The 21,037-nt window shown below is 38.3% G+C and overlaps 1 protein-coding gene across 1 annotated transcript in view; it reads right to left on the bottom strand.

Moving 5' to 3' along the window:
• LOC126161364 (dynein axonemal heavy chain 7) overlaps nt 1–21,037 on the bottom strand; it is a 1,035,864-nt gene that overhangs the window by 526,922 nt on the left and 487,905 nt on the right. Inside the window, exons 24-26 of the mRNA XM_049917134.1 lie at nt 15,672–15,843; nt 7,162–7,341; nt 188–319 (exon numbers count right to left, since the gene is read on the bottom strand). Coding sequence (XP_049773091.1) covers nt 188–319; nt 7,162–7,341; nt 15,672–15,843 — 484 coding nt within the window. The remainder of the gene's footprint in view (nt 1–187; nt 320–7,161; nt 7,342–15,671; nt 15,844–21,037) is intronic.

The raw sequence follows: 21,037 nt of genomic DNA, 5'->3' as shown, positions 1-21,037 counted from the left end.
AGATAGCTTTTTAGATATGAGTAAAAATCATATGAGAGACCAAAAACTAATGGAGAACATAGTCCTTCCAATTGGTACAATTTCACTTACTCATTTCAAGGGGTCACATATTTATTTTTTTTATCTATTTTCATTTATTATTTGTTATCAGTTATTATTTATTCAACAAGAACAAATAATATACTACCTCTAATTGAGCTCTCATGTTAAGATGTGATATTTCTTCCATGTATTTTTCATCCTTAAAATCTTCAATGAAGCAATCAAACATATTCATTGTTGCTCGGACCATGTTTGATTCTGATGTAGAACATAATTCCTGAGGATCAAAAAAGGAATTAATTACATACATTTGTGTGAAGATTAGAGTCTTATTACACACAGAAATATTTGTATTTGACTGTAATACACAAGAAACAATTGTATGAATTAACACACATTAGAAATATATTTAAAGTTTCAGTTTACTATGAATAAAGTTAAAGCACAAAAATCAATTGAAAATCTGACCAAATATGAAATATTAGAAAGAATTAACGAAGACACCTACAACAACTAAAACACATCTTGTCACCATTCATCTATTGTGTAATGTATAAAGTAGCATTAGTAAACATGAATGATTTACAGTGATAATATTTACTGATATTTACAGATCAGAGTTATAATGGATGCTATGTGATATTACTACTTTTAGCTGAACCAAAACACAAAACAAAAGTTGTTATGGAAGGGGAAACTGAACACAAGTAGAGAGATTTTCATATTATGTGACTTTTGTTTTCTTCCTTTTTCACTAGCTTCTTCTAAGCATAGCTAAGTATGGTATGAAAGCAGCTGAGTGTTTTCACTGTCACACACCAATTTTGACTGTCACACACCAATGATCAGAATTGCATTTCATTCAGAATGGTTCAAACAGCATTCACTGACACTACTCGACTGTATGCAACATCAGAATATTGCCGTATAAACATAGTTGTATCCAGCTTTCAATTAATTCTTGATGCAGTATAACTAGCAAGTAGTACTGCAACACAAAGAAGGATAGAAAATAACAGAATTTCACTTATTGTGTGCATACAGTATACAGTAATAAAAATACTGTGATCAAATTTGTGGGTGATATGGCAGTGTACATGATGCAAAATATAGTACACTGGGCTGTTGCCTCTGGATGGGGATCAAGTCAAACTGAACTTTACTGACACCTAAGGATATGTAATTCCATGCTGCTTCATTCCAATGCAAGAGTTCATCACAAGTGGCTGGCAAGTGGTAGTATGCCAGTCTCCTGGTAACCAATGTCGAGATATTAACAACCATTGAGAGGTATGGAAAATCTGCTCACAGTGGCAACTGTCAAACACCATCTGTATTATCAAGGGTTAGGAAATTTCTTGAAAATACTACTTATTTCCCAGATGATATTTTTGTAAGAGAGACAGATATGGAACAATATTATGAAAAGGATAGTTGCTGCTCACCATATAGTGGAGCTGCTGAGTCACAAATAGGCACAACGAAACGACCGTCAGAAAGTGAGCTATCGGCCAAAGAGCCTTCATCAGAAACAGACAACATACACACATACATTCAGGCAAATGCAATTCTTATTTTTTTAATTTTATTTTATTTATCTCTTGTTCCGGTGATCCATGTTGTGACAGTATCACAGGATATGGAACGTGTCAATTTTACAAGCTTTTGGCCAAAATTTATGGTAATACATAAAACAAAACAAAAACAGTAAACAGTAACTTAGGTCCCACTACAAAGAAAATACATTTTAGATATAGATAGAGATTGCAAAACAAAAAACAGTGAACAGTAACTTAGGTCCCACTACAAAAATACGTTTTAGAGAGAGATAAAGATTACAAAATAATAAGTGTTACAAAGAAATAAATATTGCAAAATATATGTTTACAATAAAAATATTCAGTATTACGAATACAAATTTGGGCATATATTTGCAATTTACAATACAAGAGATGTTAAACACTGTAGTTCAGGAACTCTTCTAATGTATAAAATGACCCTTGCAATAGGAACTGCCTTAAGGTTTTTTTAAACAGGAGATCATCATCTATCAAACACTTAATTCTTGAAGGGAGGGCATTAAAAATCTTACAGCCACTGAAATGGACTCCTTTCTGCACCATACTTAGATTTGGCTGTTCATAGTGGATATCATGTTTCCTTCTAGTATTGTGACTGTGATATGCACTATTCAGCTTCACACACACTTGACCACAGTCTCTGGCTGCTGAGGCCAGATATATGACAGACATGTGATTTTCCACGTGTTTTTGTTTGATGTTTCTGTGCTAACTATATGTGTTATATCAATTATCTTCTTTATGTTATACAACACATAATACTAGTGTTTCTTACTAGATAAATCAAAATGAATCTTTATGTAAGTTTACAGTTATGTTTGCATTTATCTCTGTGTGTACTGATAAAAATTAGTATGTAAACTAATGGAAATAAATTGTATATAAACTGATGTTATGTAAATGACAGGCATCACAATTTACAATTCACAATGATAAATTACAAGCTTTGACTTGTTCCTTATCCTTACATACTTGTGCCTACAAGCTCTTCTCAGTCTATGGAATGTGCATAAGAAATACAAAAATAAACATACAGTCCTGCACTATTAACAATGTCCAATCAAATACAGTCACATAGCCAGTGTGTGTCAATAAGTGGGACACTGTGGACGGTCTAGTAGTTTACAGCATCTTTGTTCTGATCTGATGCCCTCTTGGTTGCAATAGTAGGTTGGATCATTTTGTATCTTGGAGAATATGTGACTGACTCATTTGTGATGAGAGTGTCACGATGACAGGAGGTAACAGTCATCACTGTGCTTCATTACTTCTGATAAATGCATTCGTAACTTTGTGTCATTGCACTAATGAATGCACACCTCTCAAATTGTACGACACTGGGGATCAATAATACATTAAGATTTTACCAGATTTGTTTGCTCCTCATTTTCTGGTGTACCAACCTCACCCAGAGTGTTGTGGTACAGTGTATGAACAACAACACTCTCTGGCAAGTAATAGGTTGAGTATGTGCAAGTGGACTTTGAACTTGCAACACCAACAGGTAGGTCTGTGTTGCCAACAAGTCACGCACCTATGTTAGGCTTCCATGTTCTGGTGCAGGCAGTTTGTTCCATAGTATGTTGTCAGAGAGTGTTTGGCAGGTATTTACTTTTGTTGCAAGCCATGTACTTTATACTAACTAGGACCAAATGAGCTAAATCCAACCAACTTCAAATACAAGAGAATATAAGATGTGCCAATGTGGTTGACCTAGATTTAGAAGGGTTACCTCAAAATTCCTTAATTGGGCAACTGAAGAAATGGAAGAAGGAAAGGAATGGCAAATTTGTGTGGAATGTTGTATTTTAATATCGCAGCAGGATGGTGACATCTGGCAAGATATCAAAGTGTCTTGATAAATATGAAGTAAGGCAAAAATGTATTAGGCTGGTGGATAAGTTCACAGCATTTTTGTTTTGCATGTTTTTTAGTTCACTGTTGCTATTTGAGATTAGGTCTTGTCATTTTGTCATTTGGGGATAGTGAGTGGAGCTTTGGACAACAGAAAATGCAAATCTAAGATAAGAAATCAGAGCATTTCCAACATATTCTTCTGTTTGAGATCAACAGAGGGGTGATAGCAGTGGAGCAAGCTGCAAACATTTTCATCATGTATGGGGGTAACACCATTGGACAGAGAATGGCAAGAAATAGTCTTTCTCATTTTCAGGAGAATTGTTTTGACATTATTGCCTCTCCATGTTCAGAAAGACCTTTGGAGATTGATGAAGATCATTTTAACACATTATCCCAATGGTGTACTAGGGAACTGGGAAATGTGATGAACTGTGATCATCCCACCAATGTGTGACATTTGCATGCAACAGGGAAGATTCAAAAATTGAATGTATGGGTACCGCATGCTCTAACCCAAAATCTCAAAAATTAGTCGCTGGCCAAATGTGACTCTTTGCTTTTTTGGCGTGAATTAGTCATGAACAACAGTGACCATTCCAATTGTGTGTCATTACTAATGATGGGAAATGGTGTCTTTATGCTAACATACGGAAATCAAAGGAACTGTTGAGCCCAAACAAAGCAGCAACTCCATGTACAAATACCTGTGCCCATCTATAAAATATAATGTTATGTATCTGGTAGAACAGGAATAGTGTGGTGTACTACAAATTGCTTCTCCCAGGCATAACCATCACTGTCAACATTTATTGGCAACAACTGAGATGTCTTGCAGATGCACTCCAAAAACAATGAAACAAAAAACTGTGTGAAGTGATGCTACTCCATGATAACATCTGCCTGCATCGTTCCAGACCGACAAAAAAAAAAAAAAAAACTATACAGGGGTTGGGTTGGGCTGTCATTCCACACTCACCTCATTCAGCTGATCTTGTGACCTCAGATTATCACTTTTTCTGCTCACTATTGAATAACCTTCAATGAACCTCCTTTCCAGATGAAAATTTGCTCCAAACGTGACTCAAGAAGTTCTTCACCAAAAGCCATGTGATTTCTGTGGTCATTGAACCAAAAAGTTACCCCAGTGTTGGCAGGCTGTTGTAAATACTACTGATGACTAAAGTCTCTGTTATGTGATCTGTTGGGTTTATTAAACTTAGTCAAAAATTCTACAAACTTGCATACCAACCCAATAACTGACAAATCCATTGTGGATGGTGAACAGCAACTGTGATTCAAATTAGTGGATTACATAGGTATAATATGTAAGTCGTCTAGTTTTTAATTTGATATGATTTATGAGTCACTGCTGGTGTTACAGGAACATTATTTTCTAGATCACGTGTACCTAGACACTGTGGTCATCACCCTGGCAGAAATATGGCGAGTTTAGGCATAAGTTTCAATGTGGTTTTGTTTCCTAAACACTCCAAGTCTCCAGTGGGTTGAAAAGTAGTTAATAGTACATTAATTCATATCACATTCAAAAATGTGACTAGATGCATATTATATATAAACTGGTACTAGGGAAATGAGGGACCAAAAGTCAAGTATGTTGTGCTCAGCAGCATTGTTCTGATACCGGGTTACCAACTCTGCATTTTATCACAGTTTCACTGTGGACATACCTGGATGCTCAGTTGATTGCTGGTCATAACCACACAAAAAACTGTGTGCATGCGTTATAACAGAGCAAGTATGTAACATAAGTACTTCTCTGCTGGTAATACTGGAATATGATGTGTTGGGTAAGAACATATGACAGGACTTACACATTTCTCTTCCAAAGAGATGTGACCAATTTGCGAGGAGTTGGAAGCAGATGTGGCATAAGGATGGACCAGAATATTACACAGGTTGGTGAGGGGGTCAGAATATCTTTCTGGGAAAGTGAGAGGGATTGTTTATAGGATGCTCCTCATTACAGGGAATGATGAAAGGTAGTCAAAGCTCTAGCAAAGGATGTGTTTAAGTTGTTCAGGTCTGATGTGATACTGGGAAATGATGGGGTGGGGATACTCCTCTGCAGCAAACTTTATGAGGGTGGATATGGCTCACCATACTTATTAATAGAAGACATCAGTGTATGTCATATAACCATGGGATGACAACTTAATTAGTATGATTTTGTATCCTCATTTATGGCAACCTTAACCAGCATGACAGTAAGACATCAGTTTTGATGGTACTACAATGACGTGATTTATAAAGTTATAAACATACATAAAACGCACAGGGTGACAATTATTGTACGATGTGAAAAAAAAACGTATATTAGTTACAAACTACGGCATGCACACACTTTATTCAACACGTAAACAATACTACAGATATTCGGATTTAGGTCATGACAGGTTCAATATGGCTACCATCATCGGTGATGACGTGGCGCACATAAATAGCAAAATTCTGCATGACCCGCTGAAGTGTCAGAACATTGTTGCTGTTGATGACCTCCTGAATGGCTGTTGGGTTTATTGTTGTACACCTTGTCTTTAATACAGTCCCACAAAAAGGTGTCAGCATGTGTTCAGATCCGGGGAATATGGCAGTCAAACAAGTCCCATTGCTAGTGGTCTCTGGGTACCCCAGAGCCAGGATGCAGTCCCAAAAATTGCTCCTCCAGGACATCAAACACTCTCCTTCTCTGATGGGGTGGAGATCTGCCTTGCATGAAACACATCTTGTTGAAATCAGGGTCACTTTGGATAATAGGGATGCAATCATCTTCCAAAATCTTCACATATCATTTGGTAGTCACCATGCCACCGAGAAATATCGCACTAATTATTCTGTGACTGGACACTGCACACCACAGTCACCCATTGAGGATGAAGAGACTTCTCAATTGTGAAATGTGGATTCTTAGTCCCCCCAAATGCACCAGTTTTGCTTATTGACGAACCCATCCAAATGAAAGCGGGCCTGTCGCTAAACCAAAATTTTCTAATTCTCATCATGCCTCCCAAAAGTCCAGTTTGAACATCCTAACGCAAACTGTTCAGAAGATAATGCAAACTGTTCAGAAGATATGATGATTTTATTTCACATAGTTCAATAGTAGTCATCCTACATCAAACAATGTAATATCCAGGATGGAATGTAGCAGTATTATGAAAAGGATAGTTGCTACTCACCATATAGTGGAGATGCTGAGTCGCTGATAGGCACAAAAAAAAGACTGTCGGAAAGTGAGCTAACAGCTAGCGCGGTCTTCATCAAAAATAGACAACATAAACACACACACACTCATGTAAATGCACACATGACCACAGTCTCTGGCAGCTGAAGCCAGAGTCTCTCTCTCTCTCTCTCTCTCTCTCTCTCTCTCTCTCTCTCTCTTTACGGTAAGTAGCAATCTATTTTTTCCTACATTGTTGATACAACACAATCAAAAATTCATCTTCAAATGAATGGATTAACTGAAAGAGAAAGATACATTATACTCTATCAGCATCTATCACTACAACAGGGACATGTATGATTAGTGTAAACTGTTTCCCATAGATGTTTTCTCTCTCTCTCTGCCTCTCAATAATTTCTTTTCAGTCTTCACAGTTCTGAACAGAATTACATTGTGAAATCTATATTCAAAATATTTAAAACTGAAACTTCTTACCCTGTATCCACCTTTTCTAACGAAGTAAAGTAACGGTGGACAGAAACGATTGAAAAGTGCTGCTACAACTGCACGATGTAGCTCAGGTAGACCTGATGGAAGTGTATTCATCCAAGATATAAGTAAGGGCTGCCATCCAAGAGTAACAGGTTCCATATAAATCATTCCACAGCGTGAAACCTGAAAGATATACATAATGACATAATTAACTAAAAATTAGAGGATATGATCCATAGAATATAGAATATAAGTGGAAAAATATATATGCAGGTACAATAGTAAAAAATCTCTTGTCAGAAACATTTTATTTAGCACCAAAGTTATGCCAAGTTTTCGTATTTCTTAACTTGTATCCAAAGGGATTGACTGAAAGAGGAAAGTAAGTTATAAAAAACCAATGCCACTCGCTCACTACAACAAGGACATGTATGAGCAGTGGAAATTGTTTCCCCTTTGTTTCACTGATTTCTTTCATCTCTCCCTCCAAATTAAGGTAACATTAGACAGAAAATGTGAAGTCTAATGCTGTATGAACTGATAAATGACATGAGGAAAAGATAGTTGAAGTTTGCTGCTGAAATGCAGAATAAGGTAAAGTAGACTGCCCAGTTGGTTCTAAGAATTGCAAGACCACCACAGTATTGATGAAATAAGTTACAGAAGACTTAGAGAAACTAGGAGTTAACCATACAAGACATGATGGGCAGGAACGAGCACAGAATAATAACAGAGTAATAGACACACACAAACAGTTCAAGAAGCCTGTTAAATAGAAGAGGACCTAGACTGACTGACAGAGAAAGCCTAGAAAATTACAACCTAAAGAGAGTTTGAGAGTGTAAAAGGCAGGAAACTGAAAAGCGTAAGTCAAAAAAAGTGTGGCTGCAGAAGTGTTATCCCCACAAAAATCTCAAATGTGGTCGACAATATGTCCAAACAGACATTAAAGAAAAATGTAACATACCCTATGTAAGGACTAAATAAATCATTAAAAAAAATTTCTGATACATTTGGCTTTTATGTACAAAGCACTCAAGTGAAATGATAATCAGTGATACGTATCTGTGCATAACTTGCATAAGAGAAGTAGACTGAATTCAAGAATAATATAAAAATATGTACCAATCAGCACGTAAATGAAAAAAAGGCAAATATTACTTGAGCTTCCAATTTTTGCACCAAGCTTTTCCCAGTTGTCATACAACAAAACACTGAGTTGACATGAAAATTACATCAGTTACAAATACCTTATCTTCTGGATCACAGTTGCTTGGTTTCAGTTGTATTCACCTATGACAACACACGATTATTGGAAAGAAAAAAATGGAGAAAGAAGAAGGTGCACATAGCACTGTTATTATATGAGTGTGGTTAGAAAAGATCTTGGAACAGAATAGAAAAAAAGTACTTACATCACTGAAACTTTTTTATTTTTGTTATAACATCAAGTTGAACACATATATTTCAAAACAACACAACACATATAAGTCACTGAGTAAGTTGAGAAAGCGAGATATGTGAACAAGGTAACATTCTAATGAACACTGAGTCCAAGTCTAGTGGCCGCTGCATGGCTGGCAGACAGCGCCGCATGTAGAGGACGCGCGTAATTGCGCGGCAGCACTTTGAATGATCGGCAAGTCACAACAATTTTTCAATCTAGTCTCCTTGTAGATTAATGCACTTGGTTCAACAATGTTTCAGTGTCTTGATCCCATCTCGAAAATGAGTTTCCTCCAGGTCTGCAAAATAGTTGTCAACTTTGGCTATCAATTCTTTCTTTGAAGTGAATCGTTGTCCACCAAGAAAAATTTTAAGTTTTGGGAAGAGATGGAAGTCTCACAGGTGAATATGGTGGGTGTGGCAACAATTCATACCTTAGTTCATGTAATTTTGCCATGGCAATGGCACATGTGTGCAGGCGCATATTGTCTCGATGGAAGATGACTTTCTTCCTGGCTTTTTTCACATGTCTTCTGTTGCAATTTGTCCAGGGAGTTAGCATAGTATTCTCCAGCAATTTTTTGCCTAGTGGGGAGATAATCTACAAATAGAATCCCCTTTGCATCCCAGAACACTGACGACATGACCTTTCCTGCCGAAGGACTTGTCTTTGCTTTCTTTGGTAGTGGAGAATCAGCATGTTTCCACTGCTTTGACTGTTGATTTGTCTCTGGGGTATCGTATTGCACCCAAGTTTCATTTGTGGCCACAAACTGGTGCAAAAAATCTTGTTCATTTCTCAAAAAACAGGCCAAACTTTGTTCCGATATGTCCATTCTCATGCATTTTTGATCCAACGTCAAGAATCGCAGCACCCATCTTGCAGACAATTTTTTCATTTCTAATTTTTCAGTTAAAATGTAATATACCCTTTCAGATGACATCTGGCAAGCGTGAGCAATTTCACACACCCCAATGTCAATTGTCCATGAACATTTTGTGCATTTTTGCAGTGATTTATGGAGTAGTGACACATCTTACTTGACAATTGCATGGATTATCATCTAAGCTCTCCTGACTAAATTTAAATTCATTTGTCCACCTGGCAACAATTGGATATGAAGGAGCAGAGTCCCCCATTGTATTCTGGTAATCGACATGGATGTTCTTTGCTCTCATACCTTTCTCTACGAAGTACTTAATCACTGTTCAAATCTCAATTTTTTTCCATTTTCGCAAATCACTATGTGGGAACAACAACAGAGCCACATTACTGCCACAGCTCTCTTCCAAGAATACTGATGTGGCACGTGTTTACAGGAAACAGTCCAATGAATATCACGTGAACTGCTCATTGCACTAGTGCTGACCTCTCATGGTGATTCTGAGAACCTTTCAAACAACTCTCGTATTCAACAAGTTCTATGTACCCATAAACATAACATTTGCTGGATATTTTGCTCAGCATCCTCACACATTTCTCCACTTTGTGTACATATTGGCCATACTCCTACAAATTTTGGATGCTTTGTTTCTTCATTCCTACAAGCCACAAATACAACATTTATAATACTTCTGATTTAAATTGCTTCCTAGTATTTTACTGACAATGTGAGGCTACCTAAGCAACTTAAAACCTTTATGTAGAGCAAAACTATCCAGATTGGTCAGATTTGGTTAAGAATGGCCAAATATTGCTGAGGTGATGGATTAAGGTGCATGATTCCTTTTTTTGCACAAATTTATATAATTGAAAAAATGGTCAGTCATAGTTTTTACTCACTTGATGAGAGAAGTGCCAATTATTCCAAAGTGCTGTGAACTGAAAGTAACAGTTTTTCTATAAGAATAAATGAAAACACATTAGATCATTTGCTCTTGAAATCAGTCAAAAGTAATATGAAATACTATTTTAGTGGAATTTTACACTCATACATGGCATCATTATTCATAACTTAAACTAGTTCTGTGGGAACATAGGAGATGAGGGTACAATGACTATGAGAGTCAGTGATTTAAAGTGGTTTATGTGACAGCATGCCCACATATGCTGTAGCCATGTTAGTATTTGGTGCCATCACAAGCTGCCTGCTTCACTTGAGGGCAGCACCACCACTGGACGAATGTTCTTGGCAGCGTGACCTCACTCGCTTGTGCATGAGTCATGCTTGGTGAAGGATCAACACACAGACTTGGACATTTATGTGTCATTATTTGTGATCAGACACTACTTGCACTTGTATTCTTCAGTCGGCGTTCTTCGATGCTTCTGCAATTCCAGTGCTTGCCTCACTACAGTTATACATAATTAAGTGTTATTGTTGTTGTCAACAAAGAACTGCATACACTAAAGTTTTCACTGATGAGGTTGTTTAGTTTCCACATCTTCCACAGATACAATGGATTCAGTGTTGGTTCAGTTACAGCAACAGCAGTAGCAGCTTATTCAGCAGCAATGGCAATTTGAACAACAGCAGCAGTAGTTAGAATTTGTTTGTCAGTTGGTTTGGAATTTGCAAAGTGCAGAGGGCCCTCCCAATCTTCCCTCCACATACCTGTGCACTCCCGCATCTTTTCCACCATTCCAGAAAGCAAAGGAAGGTTGGAACCCATACATAAGTGGCAATGTTTTGCACAATTTCCGGTAGAAGACTTTTCTTTGCAATATGCTTTCTTTTTGTCTGGGCTGGGTCAAAAACATTTCATTCACTCCAAAAACTTGTTCCATTGAAGGACCCAGCAGTGTTGTGTTTTCTGAACTGAGTAAGTTGCTCAGTGCATATTATGAAAAGCAAACCTATATCATTGCTTCCCATATGGAGTTTTACCAGGGGAAAAAAGAAAAAAACTGGTGTGTGCTTTTCCAGTGTAAAAATGTCATTCAAAGACATGTTCGATGACACCATCATGTTCATTGGGTTCAAGCTGGTTGCATTTGGACAGTGCTGCCTACTGATACTGGTAACCCTTGTGACATGATTATTTCTGTGCACACACCCACAGTCACTGCCTACACCATAGATACAGTGTGTGGTATATCATAAATAAGGGCAGGCATCAGCTCTCTACTGTAGCTGTTCGTGCAACCAGTTCTTGGTCAGGGCATGGAGTTTACAGAAGTCCATACTGTTATGCCCAAGCATGGTCAGAATCTTGGTATTCCCAGCAAGATCTGTATTAGACTGCACATTCAGTTACAGCTGTTCTGTTTCCAGGTCGATACCAGTGCCTCTGTATCCCTACTAAATATTGAAACCTATCATCACTTGAGTTGCCCCACTCTCAGCTCAACAGATCATCATGTGGTCATTATGGATAGCAGCCCATTCCTGTTCATGGTCAGTTCACTGAAACTGCATATCAACATGTACAAGAGCAATCACATATTTGGCAATTGACAGAGTGAATCAGAAATTGGTCTTGACACATTAACAGCTTTTGGATTTCGCCTTCAGGATTCTGTGCATCTTGTTTCCATGTGCATTCCATTCCAGGCATTGGACAAGCTCTGCCACAAGTTCAGGTCTCAGTTTTCACTTGGACCGGATACCATGAAGGACTATAAGGCTCATGTCATCCTTAAAACTTTAGCTATACCCAATTCTATAATGCTCAGCCAATACCTTTTGCTCTGTGACTGGCTCTCAATGATGAACTGGACAGGTTGCAAGACCTGGGCACCTTTGAATCAGTTCCTTCTAGCCAGAGGACTACACCTCAGGTGGTTCTTCATAAGCCTACATGGTGCTGGGATTTTAAGTCCACTATTAATGCCAAATTGATAGTCAATTGCTACCCAAATCCATGCACTGACGAAATCCTCACAATGTTGGTGGACAATGACATGATGTCATTTTTTGAAAATTGACTTCGTAAAGGTGTACCTGCAGATTCTTCTCAATTCTACCTCTAAGGCAGTTATGGACATTAACACATGGTTCTTCTTATATTTATATATGTGACCACCTTTCGGCTTCATGAGCGACCTGCCTTTTTTCAGAGATTTTTGGAACAGGTAATGGGAGATGTACCATGCTGTGCATATTTTCTTGCTGACAGCACTGTCACTGATCCCTCATGGCAGGTTCATCTTGCTAACTTTCATATCCCACTCACATAACTGCAAGCAGTAGGCATTAAACGCAGTTTGCAAAAGTCAAAATTTCTTCAGATGGAAATCAAATATCTGGGGCACCTTCTCTGAAGGATGGCATATAACTTATGGAACAGCATGTGGCAGGGATTGCCAAGCTATCTCCACTATGGAACCTGAAGAAACTTGAGTGTTTTGTGGTGAAGTCAGTTATTATTCCAAATCTCTCCACAGTATGGCAAACATTATTTATCCACTCAATAATTTGTGTAAAAAAGGTGCTTCTTTCATTTGGTTGGCTGACTGCAACAGAGTGTTCACCCCATCAAGTTGCTGCTCAAGTCATTACCATGCCTCTGTGCTTTTGTGCACAACACAATTATTTTCAATTAGAGATCAATGCTCTGGCCAATGCGTACACAGTCCAGAAGTTCCACACCTTCCTTCATGGCAACAAATTCCATCTCATCACTGACAATAAGCTACTTGCAGTACTTCTTGGCCCTCATTCACACCTTCCTGGCAGGACTGCACAACTCCAGAATTGAGCTTTGTTTCTGAGCGTTTATCACTAACACATCGACACCACAGCATACAATGTGGATGTGTTGTTGCACTTGTCCATGGGGCCTAACTCAGCCTTGACAAAGCTAAGGTTATCTTTTTTCAGGTCAATAATTGTTTGCAGCAAGCAGTTGAAGGATGTCCACTAATGGCCCATTTCATAGCCCTTGCAATGACTCAGAATCCTGCACTCTGTCAGGTGGTTCAGTTTGTGTGTGATGGCTGGCCTCAGCATTTGGCTGGCCTAGATGTTGGGCTCACTCCACAACTATTTCCTCCTCCATCACTGGCTGCAGTCACCGATGGCATGTTCCACCTCAGGACTGATCTTGACAATCCCTGCATCACTGTCTCTCTGGTCCTGCAAGCTCATATACTTTTCTCCTACATCACGGTCACTGGGGCATGACATACATGAAGGTCCTCACATGGCAATTTATCTACTGGCTTGGCACTGATTTGGAAATAGAAATGGTCCTTCGTGAGTACAAACATGGCATTGTGCAGCAGCTGGCACCATGACACCAACACTCCATGGCCTACTCCCTGTCAGCCATGGGACCATGCCCACATCGATTTGTGGGCCCTTCCTAAAATTCCATGTGGTTGACAGTATTTGATGCACTGTCCAACTGGCATATGTCATGCAGATGTGCTCCACAAAGGCGGAAACTACTGTATGTACTCCCATCCAGGTTTTCGTGACCAAAGTGCTGTCTCTGACAATGGCCAACAGCGCACTTTGGCACTGTTTCAGATTCCTGAACTGACAATAGTATTTCCCTCCTTACCTCCACTCCATTTCACCTGCAGTCAAAAGGGGAGGCAAGGCTCATGGTGCGCCCATTTGAGACTCAGTTTAAGAAGTGCTTCACAGATTCATCAGCAGTCTCAGTCTTGCCTCTGTTTTTCAGCACCTATAGGACCATCCCACTGAATGGCTGCAGCCCGGCATAAATCCTCCCTGGTTATCAGCCACAGATGCTGCTTCATCTGTCCTGCCCTGTGCTGCGACCTGATGTGTGTCTGTATCCTTTGTGTTGCACTCCGGGCATCCCTGTCTGCACAATATTTCAGTACAAATGTACACTCACACTTGGCATTGATTGTTTGTGACTTAAACTAGTTCTGTGAAAAGATAGGGAGGTGAGAGGAGGGAAGGGTATAAAAGCTGTGAAAGTCAGTAATGGAAAGAGGTTTATGTGGTGGCACACCTGCATATGCTGCCACTATGACCACATCATTTGTATTTGGCACCACCAATGACAAGGCAATATGAGTGCACCTTCTTCACTCCATGGCAGCATCATCACCAGACAAGTGTTCCTGGTAGCATGTCAAGAACACAGTTTTGCTCTCTTGTACATCAGCCACAGTACATGAAGGTTCATCTCACAGAGTTGGACATTTACGTCATTATAGGACAATATAGCATGTGATAAGACTTTATCTGGGCTTTTATTCTTCAGTGAGTTTCCTCTCATGGTTGTGGAATCCCAGTGCTCAGCTCACTGCACTTGTGTGTTGTTGTTGTCAATAAAGAACTGTAGATACTACAGTTTACTTGGTAAAAAATTATTTCCATCAACGTGCAGAATATAAATGTGCAATAATATAACTGATTCTTTGAACAACAGAAAGAAAAATTAATGTATGCACTAAGGGCATAAAAGATAATGTCTTTCAAGGTACTTAGGTATACTGAGACTAAATTGCAAGGTAACTAATCAAGGAATGAAGTACATCTTGAATTGATGCATCACTGAAAGATCTGTAGGAATGGAGATCATTTATTCATGTCATGTGTACAAGGTTAGGGAGATGAACCATGTGAACATTCTGAAAACATGTTGGGAGATCTTCAATATAGCAAACTATTATAGTTATCTCCATCACCACGAAACCTGTCACTTGCAGAATATATCTCATGGCAGAGATAATTAATATTACACTTTTGATATGGCTCATATCTTAAGAAAAGATGCAGCAAACTGATACTTATCAGTAAATTCAGAAAATATTGTAGTCTGTCACAATTTGCATTAAAATTTCTTTCTGCAGATCTCAGGAACTATTCATGACCAAAACCAGAAATTGTAATGCAGGTTTTATACTGGGACTGTTGATGGAAATAAAACTTGTTTCAAATAAATAAGAATATTACACTACCTAATAAGTGAAATAAAGCTGTTCATGAACAAAAACTATTAAAACAGTGTGTGTGTGTGTGTGTGTGTGTGTGTGTGTGTGTGTGTGTGTGTTTGCATGCTTCAGTTGGTAGTGTTTTAGTTGTTAGTAACTGCGTATTGGTCTAATCTCTCAAATACATTCAAAATATTAATAACTACAAAATTAACAAAAAACTGATAACTCATAAAATAGTATTATCTGAGGGAATTAGGTGAATTACTGTGGCTGGTGAAGCTACTTCAAGGTCCATAGGTTCGAAGATCAAGTTTGTTGTAGGAGCTAACTGAATAATTTCTCCTGACATCAGACATAATTTTTTGTTATCGTCTAGAACAGTATTCATATTCTCAATCCAAACAGCATCCACTGGTCCATCAAATATCAGCCATTTTCTGAAACAAGTACACATCTGGTTCAGAACATATAGTTGCAAACAAAAAATCAGTTTGATTTTATAGATTTATAATTGCAGAGTAATAATGACCATGCATGTTCTTTTTTCTTTACACACAGATTACACAAGAATTCTTCAATGAAGCATGTGCAAGAGAGAGAGAGAGAGAGAGAACAAATGCTGAAATTATATATTTAATTAGTTCAAATATTATGAAAAGGACAGCAATACTCACTATATAGAGGAAACATTGAGTTGCAGACAGCCACAACAGAATACATTTAGTGTTTTGTGGGACTCGGCTGTTTGCTACAGGATGTCAAATCAACACCTTTCAGCCTTGTAATTTCCAAACTGTTATTTTATTTGGCTACTAGTTTCTATGATTTACTACACCATTTTCAGGTCCCTGACCGATGTGTAGGAGGATTCCAGCCTCAGTTCCAGTCAAAATAGGGGTCAGCATTCAAATACTGGTATATGTAGACTTCTGCTTACTACAGTGATCACTTCAGCCATCAACTGAGTCAGCAGATGATGGTTGAAGTGATTCACTGTAGCAAGTAGAAATCTACAGATACCTACCAAAACTGGTACCCAAATAAAATAACAGTTTGGAAATTAGATAGCTGAAAGGTGATTGATTGGACACCCTGTTCAAAAGCCATTTGAGCTTTCTGCCAAAACTGCTTCCTCCAAAAAAATAAATAAAATAAACAAATAAAAAATAAATAAATATTACACACACATATTCATACAAGCCCAACGCACACACGCACACATGACCTCTGTTTCAAACTGCTTTGGCTGGACACAGACTGCAATTATGCCTGATGAGAACAGCAATTTGTCTTGTGTGGTAGGTTGGGTTGGTTGGGGTTGTTTAGGGGAAGAGACCAAACAGCGAGGTCATCGGTCTCATCGGATTAGGGAAGGACGGAGAAGGAAATTGGCCATGCCCTTTCAAAGGAACCATCCCGGCATTTGCCTGGACCGATTTAGGGAAATCACGGAAAACCTAAATCAGAATGGCCGGACATGGGATTGAACCCTCATCTTCCCGAATGCGAGTCCAGTGTGCTAACCACTGCACCACCTCGCTCGGTTTCTGTGGTAGGATGGTAGGAGTAAGGAGTAGGCATGGGTCAGGGAGGGGAGGGGAGGGGAGAGATGGGAGGGGTAAGATGTAGTAGTGGTGCTTGAGGAAGCATGCAGTGGTGTGGTGGAGGAAGGGCAGGGTCGCTAGGTGTAACTGGAAGGATTTTTTATTTATTATTATTTTTTTGTTTCTTTACTTTTTTTGGGGGGGGTGGGGGTGGGGACGGAACCAGAAAATGAGAGATATAGAGAAGGGGAAAAGGCTAGCAGTACACAGCCTTTTATTCTGCCAATACACCTGCTATGTAGTCTTTTTACCCTCTCTACTTCTCTCCTTATCTCTCTCCACCCAAAACCTCCATCTCACACTGTTGCAGACCAGGCACAGAGGACAGGGACTGTGGTCATGTCTGTGTATGTTGTGCTAGTGTGAATGTGTGTGTGTTTTATATTTTAGTTGAAGGCTCTTTAGCTGAAAGCTTAAAATGTGTAGCAGTCTTTTTGTTGTCTGCTACTCCTCTCCTCTACATGGTGAGTAGCACACTGTCCTTTTTATAATACTGTTGTTGTTCTATCCTGGGCTTTCCACTGTTGGCTTATTTCAAATACAATGCTTAGTCTAGATTTTTTTTATGTTCTGTGGTTCATATTCATGAATATGACAGTAGCTTTACAAAAGCTGGCTGCATGTTGGCCATTTGCGTAACTGGATTTTTTCAGTCATAACCTACAACAAAATTTAATAAATCATACATAATCACAGTGATCTTTGGAGTACATGGAGTTGTCAAGCACAGATGATTTCAGTTTCTTTTGAAAACTTTAATTATCTGATGGTGTCTTTAATTCCGAAGAGAAAAGGTTAAATATTTTACGTGGCTACTTAGTTTGCTTCTTTCTGTGGAAGAATTAGGTTAAGGAATTCATTTCATGTTTTTGTAAATCTTTAAAATGCCAGAAGAACTAAGCGGGTTTACATGTCATTTTCTGTTACCTCTTTTGCCCTTATCAAGATCATGTCACACTTGTTTCCATTATGTTTTATATTTATTATAAATATTTTTGTATACCAAACAAATGGTGCAGAATTACTCCCACAAGTATATAACAATAAAAATAAAAGAAGGCTTCAGGAATAATATGTTGGTGCAGAAATTAGTAATAGTATTGTCTGTGGTCCAAATTTGACCAACTGCTTCAGTGGACCTCATCTGTGATAGCAAATGTCATGTATCTTAAAGTGTCCAAAATTTTTGCTGCAGAACTGATCTATGACAAATGCTACATTGTAGCTATGTGTATTCTTGAAATAATCTTTGATTTCTCTTTAATTGTTCAATCATTTGAAGGGAGTCTTTGATACACTGCATTGAAAAATAAATTTTGTGTTAATGGTGGCACATTAACTTTTCCCTTATGACAACACAACGTGAATGGCTTTGTATCACCTAAAGTCACTTCACACACAAAATGATTTGCATTACAAAATCTGCACTATAAATTCATCAAACTGCAATTGCAGTTCTCAAAATTATTTGAATTTAAGTTCAGTGCACATTTAAATGTATTCTTCAAAACAACAATAGAATTATCATATCAGCATCTGCATTATCCGAATTACTTTCTCTACACAAAAATTGTCTCTCTCTAGCTCTTTGCCTTTCAGTTTGACCTGTTAACATTCTCCTTCGAGGAAAAGCCTAAAAAAAAGTATAATAATGGATGTTGCGGCTACTCAAAATGAAGATACTGAAAATTAGGAACACATTAAATTTTTTGGTGATAGCATCAAATGAAAAGAGTTCTGTTTACTCTTAGATAACACCGAGCGAGGTGGCGCAGTGGCTAGCACACTGGACTCGCATTCAGGAGGACGACGGTTCAATCCCGCGTCCGGCCATCCTGATTTAGGTGTTCCGTGATTTCCCTAAATCGTTCCAGGCAAATGCCGGGATGGTTCCTTTGAAAGGGCACGGCCAACTTCCTTCCCCGTCCTTCCCTACTTCGATGAGACCGATGACCTCGCTGTCTGGTCTCCTTCCCCAAACAACCCCCCAACCCTACTCTTAGATCAAAGAAGTGAAAAAAACAATGCTAATATGCAATGTTTGTTGTGCTCGACGGCTTTGTTACTAATTTTCGTTTTCCATTGTTGCCAACATCAATGACATAGCAGTTGCGGCACTGTAGCTGTCTGGTACACGTGCATTGCTGCAAATGAACTGTCTGAGCATTTAAACATGAACGTCCCTAGAATCTTCACGAAACACTGTTAACTTTCATGTGTGGTTTCTACCATAGCACCTGACTGTTACACATGGTAAAAGTTGGTGCTAATGTCATAGGAAAACTTTTCTTGTGTGTGTGTGTGTGTGTGTGTGTGTGTGTGTGTGATTTATCTCCTCATGACTATGTATATACATGATTTTTTTCTTTTGTACACATCTACAACAAAGGTTCCTTCCAAATTATATAATTTTCATTGGCCTCCTTGTACAATTAGCTTTAAAATAAAGTACTTCATTTTTCGATGCTCCGGTATTAATATTATGATCATTGAATAAAACAGATGCATTATCATTATGAATGTCCACATTATGGTTACTTTCTCTATGTCAAAGTTGTGTCTGTCTAGCTTTGTGTCTTTCACTCGAACCCCTTGGCGTTCTCCTTCTAGGCATAAATGGAAGTCAGAAGTTGTTGTAGTTATTCAAAATGAAGAAATTAAAAATTAGAAACTTACTTCAGATTTTCTCGTAATGGAAGAAATGACCACACAGTTACTCTTATAGTAAAGTAAGTGAAATAACGACGCCAATATACAATGTTATTTACAGACTTAATGACTGTGATATGTTGATTTTCACTGCTGACATCAACGACCTAGCAGTTGTTGCATTGTAGCTGCCCGGTATGCATGTATTACTGCAAATGAAGCATGTAAACATGGAAGCCCCTAGAACACAATTTCACAAAATGTTGTTACTTTTGTGTGCCATTTCTACCATAGCACCTGATCACTGCACTGGGCAGATCTTGGTAGCTCTTCAGTTTTCAATGTTCAGTTACCAGAGATTTTAATGTATGGTACAGAATGTAACAACATCATTGTTATGAATCTAAAAGCTTCTACATCCTTTTATCACTCTTAATGGCTACACACATATGCATTATTTTTTTCTTTATGCATATCTAAGGCAAAGTACTTTCCAAATTATATAAGGATCATTGGCCTCCCTGTACAATTAATACTAAAAATCGATACTTCAGTTTTTCCATTCACATATTATGTTGTGACCGACCAAGATTGCAACACATGGCCCCATAAACCCACCCACCATCTCTCACAGCAGTCCAGTCACAGGCATTTCCTATCCTATAAAAGGCAGGCTCAAATGTGAATACTGCCATGATATACATCAGCTATGCTGCAATTACGGTGTAGCATTTTATGTATGCATGACAAGTAACCAAGTGTTTACTCACATTAGTGGCCACTTCCAAACTGTGGTGGACCACAGACTTGACTTTCAAGTTCCAAATTTGTTGTGCACCTTGACACAAATGACTTCATCCCACCACCACCCAATGCAGCCATATTCGCTCTATTTATTTATTTGCCCTTTGGTAGCTAATGGCCATTCAGTCAGCTTAAAGTTAAATAAGAGATATGTAGTATAAACCAAAAATTGATGACTTAACAGTCATACATGTCTAACAACATCAATGATTAACACTGTTGCAGTGGCACAAATATAAATGAAGATAAATGTATACCTTTAACAAAATGTTGAATATGCTATGTATCAATTTTATACGGCACTAATAGCTTGTAAATAAAATGGAAAAAATAGGAGCACTAGAAATACAACTGTTCAAGGCTTAAACTGATATAACTATACATACAAAATACCTACAAAATATGTATTAACACTCCATCTCCCATATTTCACTCTTCTCCATTTCTATCTCCCCCCCCCCCCCCCCCCCAAAAAAAAAGAAATCTCTTTCTTAATCTCCATGCTTGTCTCCTTTCCTTCCTCCCTTTCCTCCCCACTCCCCACCCCTTCCCTAGCCCTACCACATACATGCTC

The sequence above is a fragment of the Schistocerca cancellata genome, chromosome 2 (genome assembly GCF_023864275.1).
Source record: "Schistocerca cancellata isolate TAMUIC-IGC-003103 chromosome 2, iqSchCanc2.1, whole genome shotgun sequence".
In the NCBI taxonomy this organism is placed as follows: domain Eukaryota; kingdom Metazoa; phylum Arthropoda; class Insecta; order Orthoptera; family Acrididae; genus Schistocerca; species Schistocerca cancellata.
The sequence above is the reverse complement of the archived record's forward strand: the minus strand, read 5'-3'. Positions and strand labels throughout refer to the sequence as shown.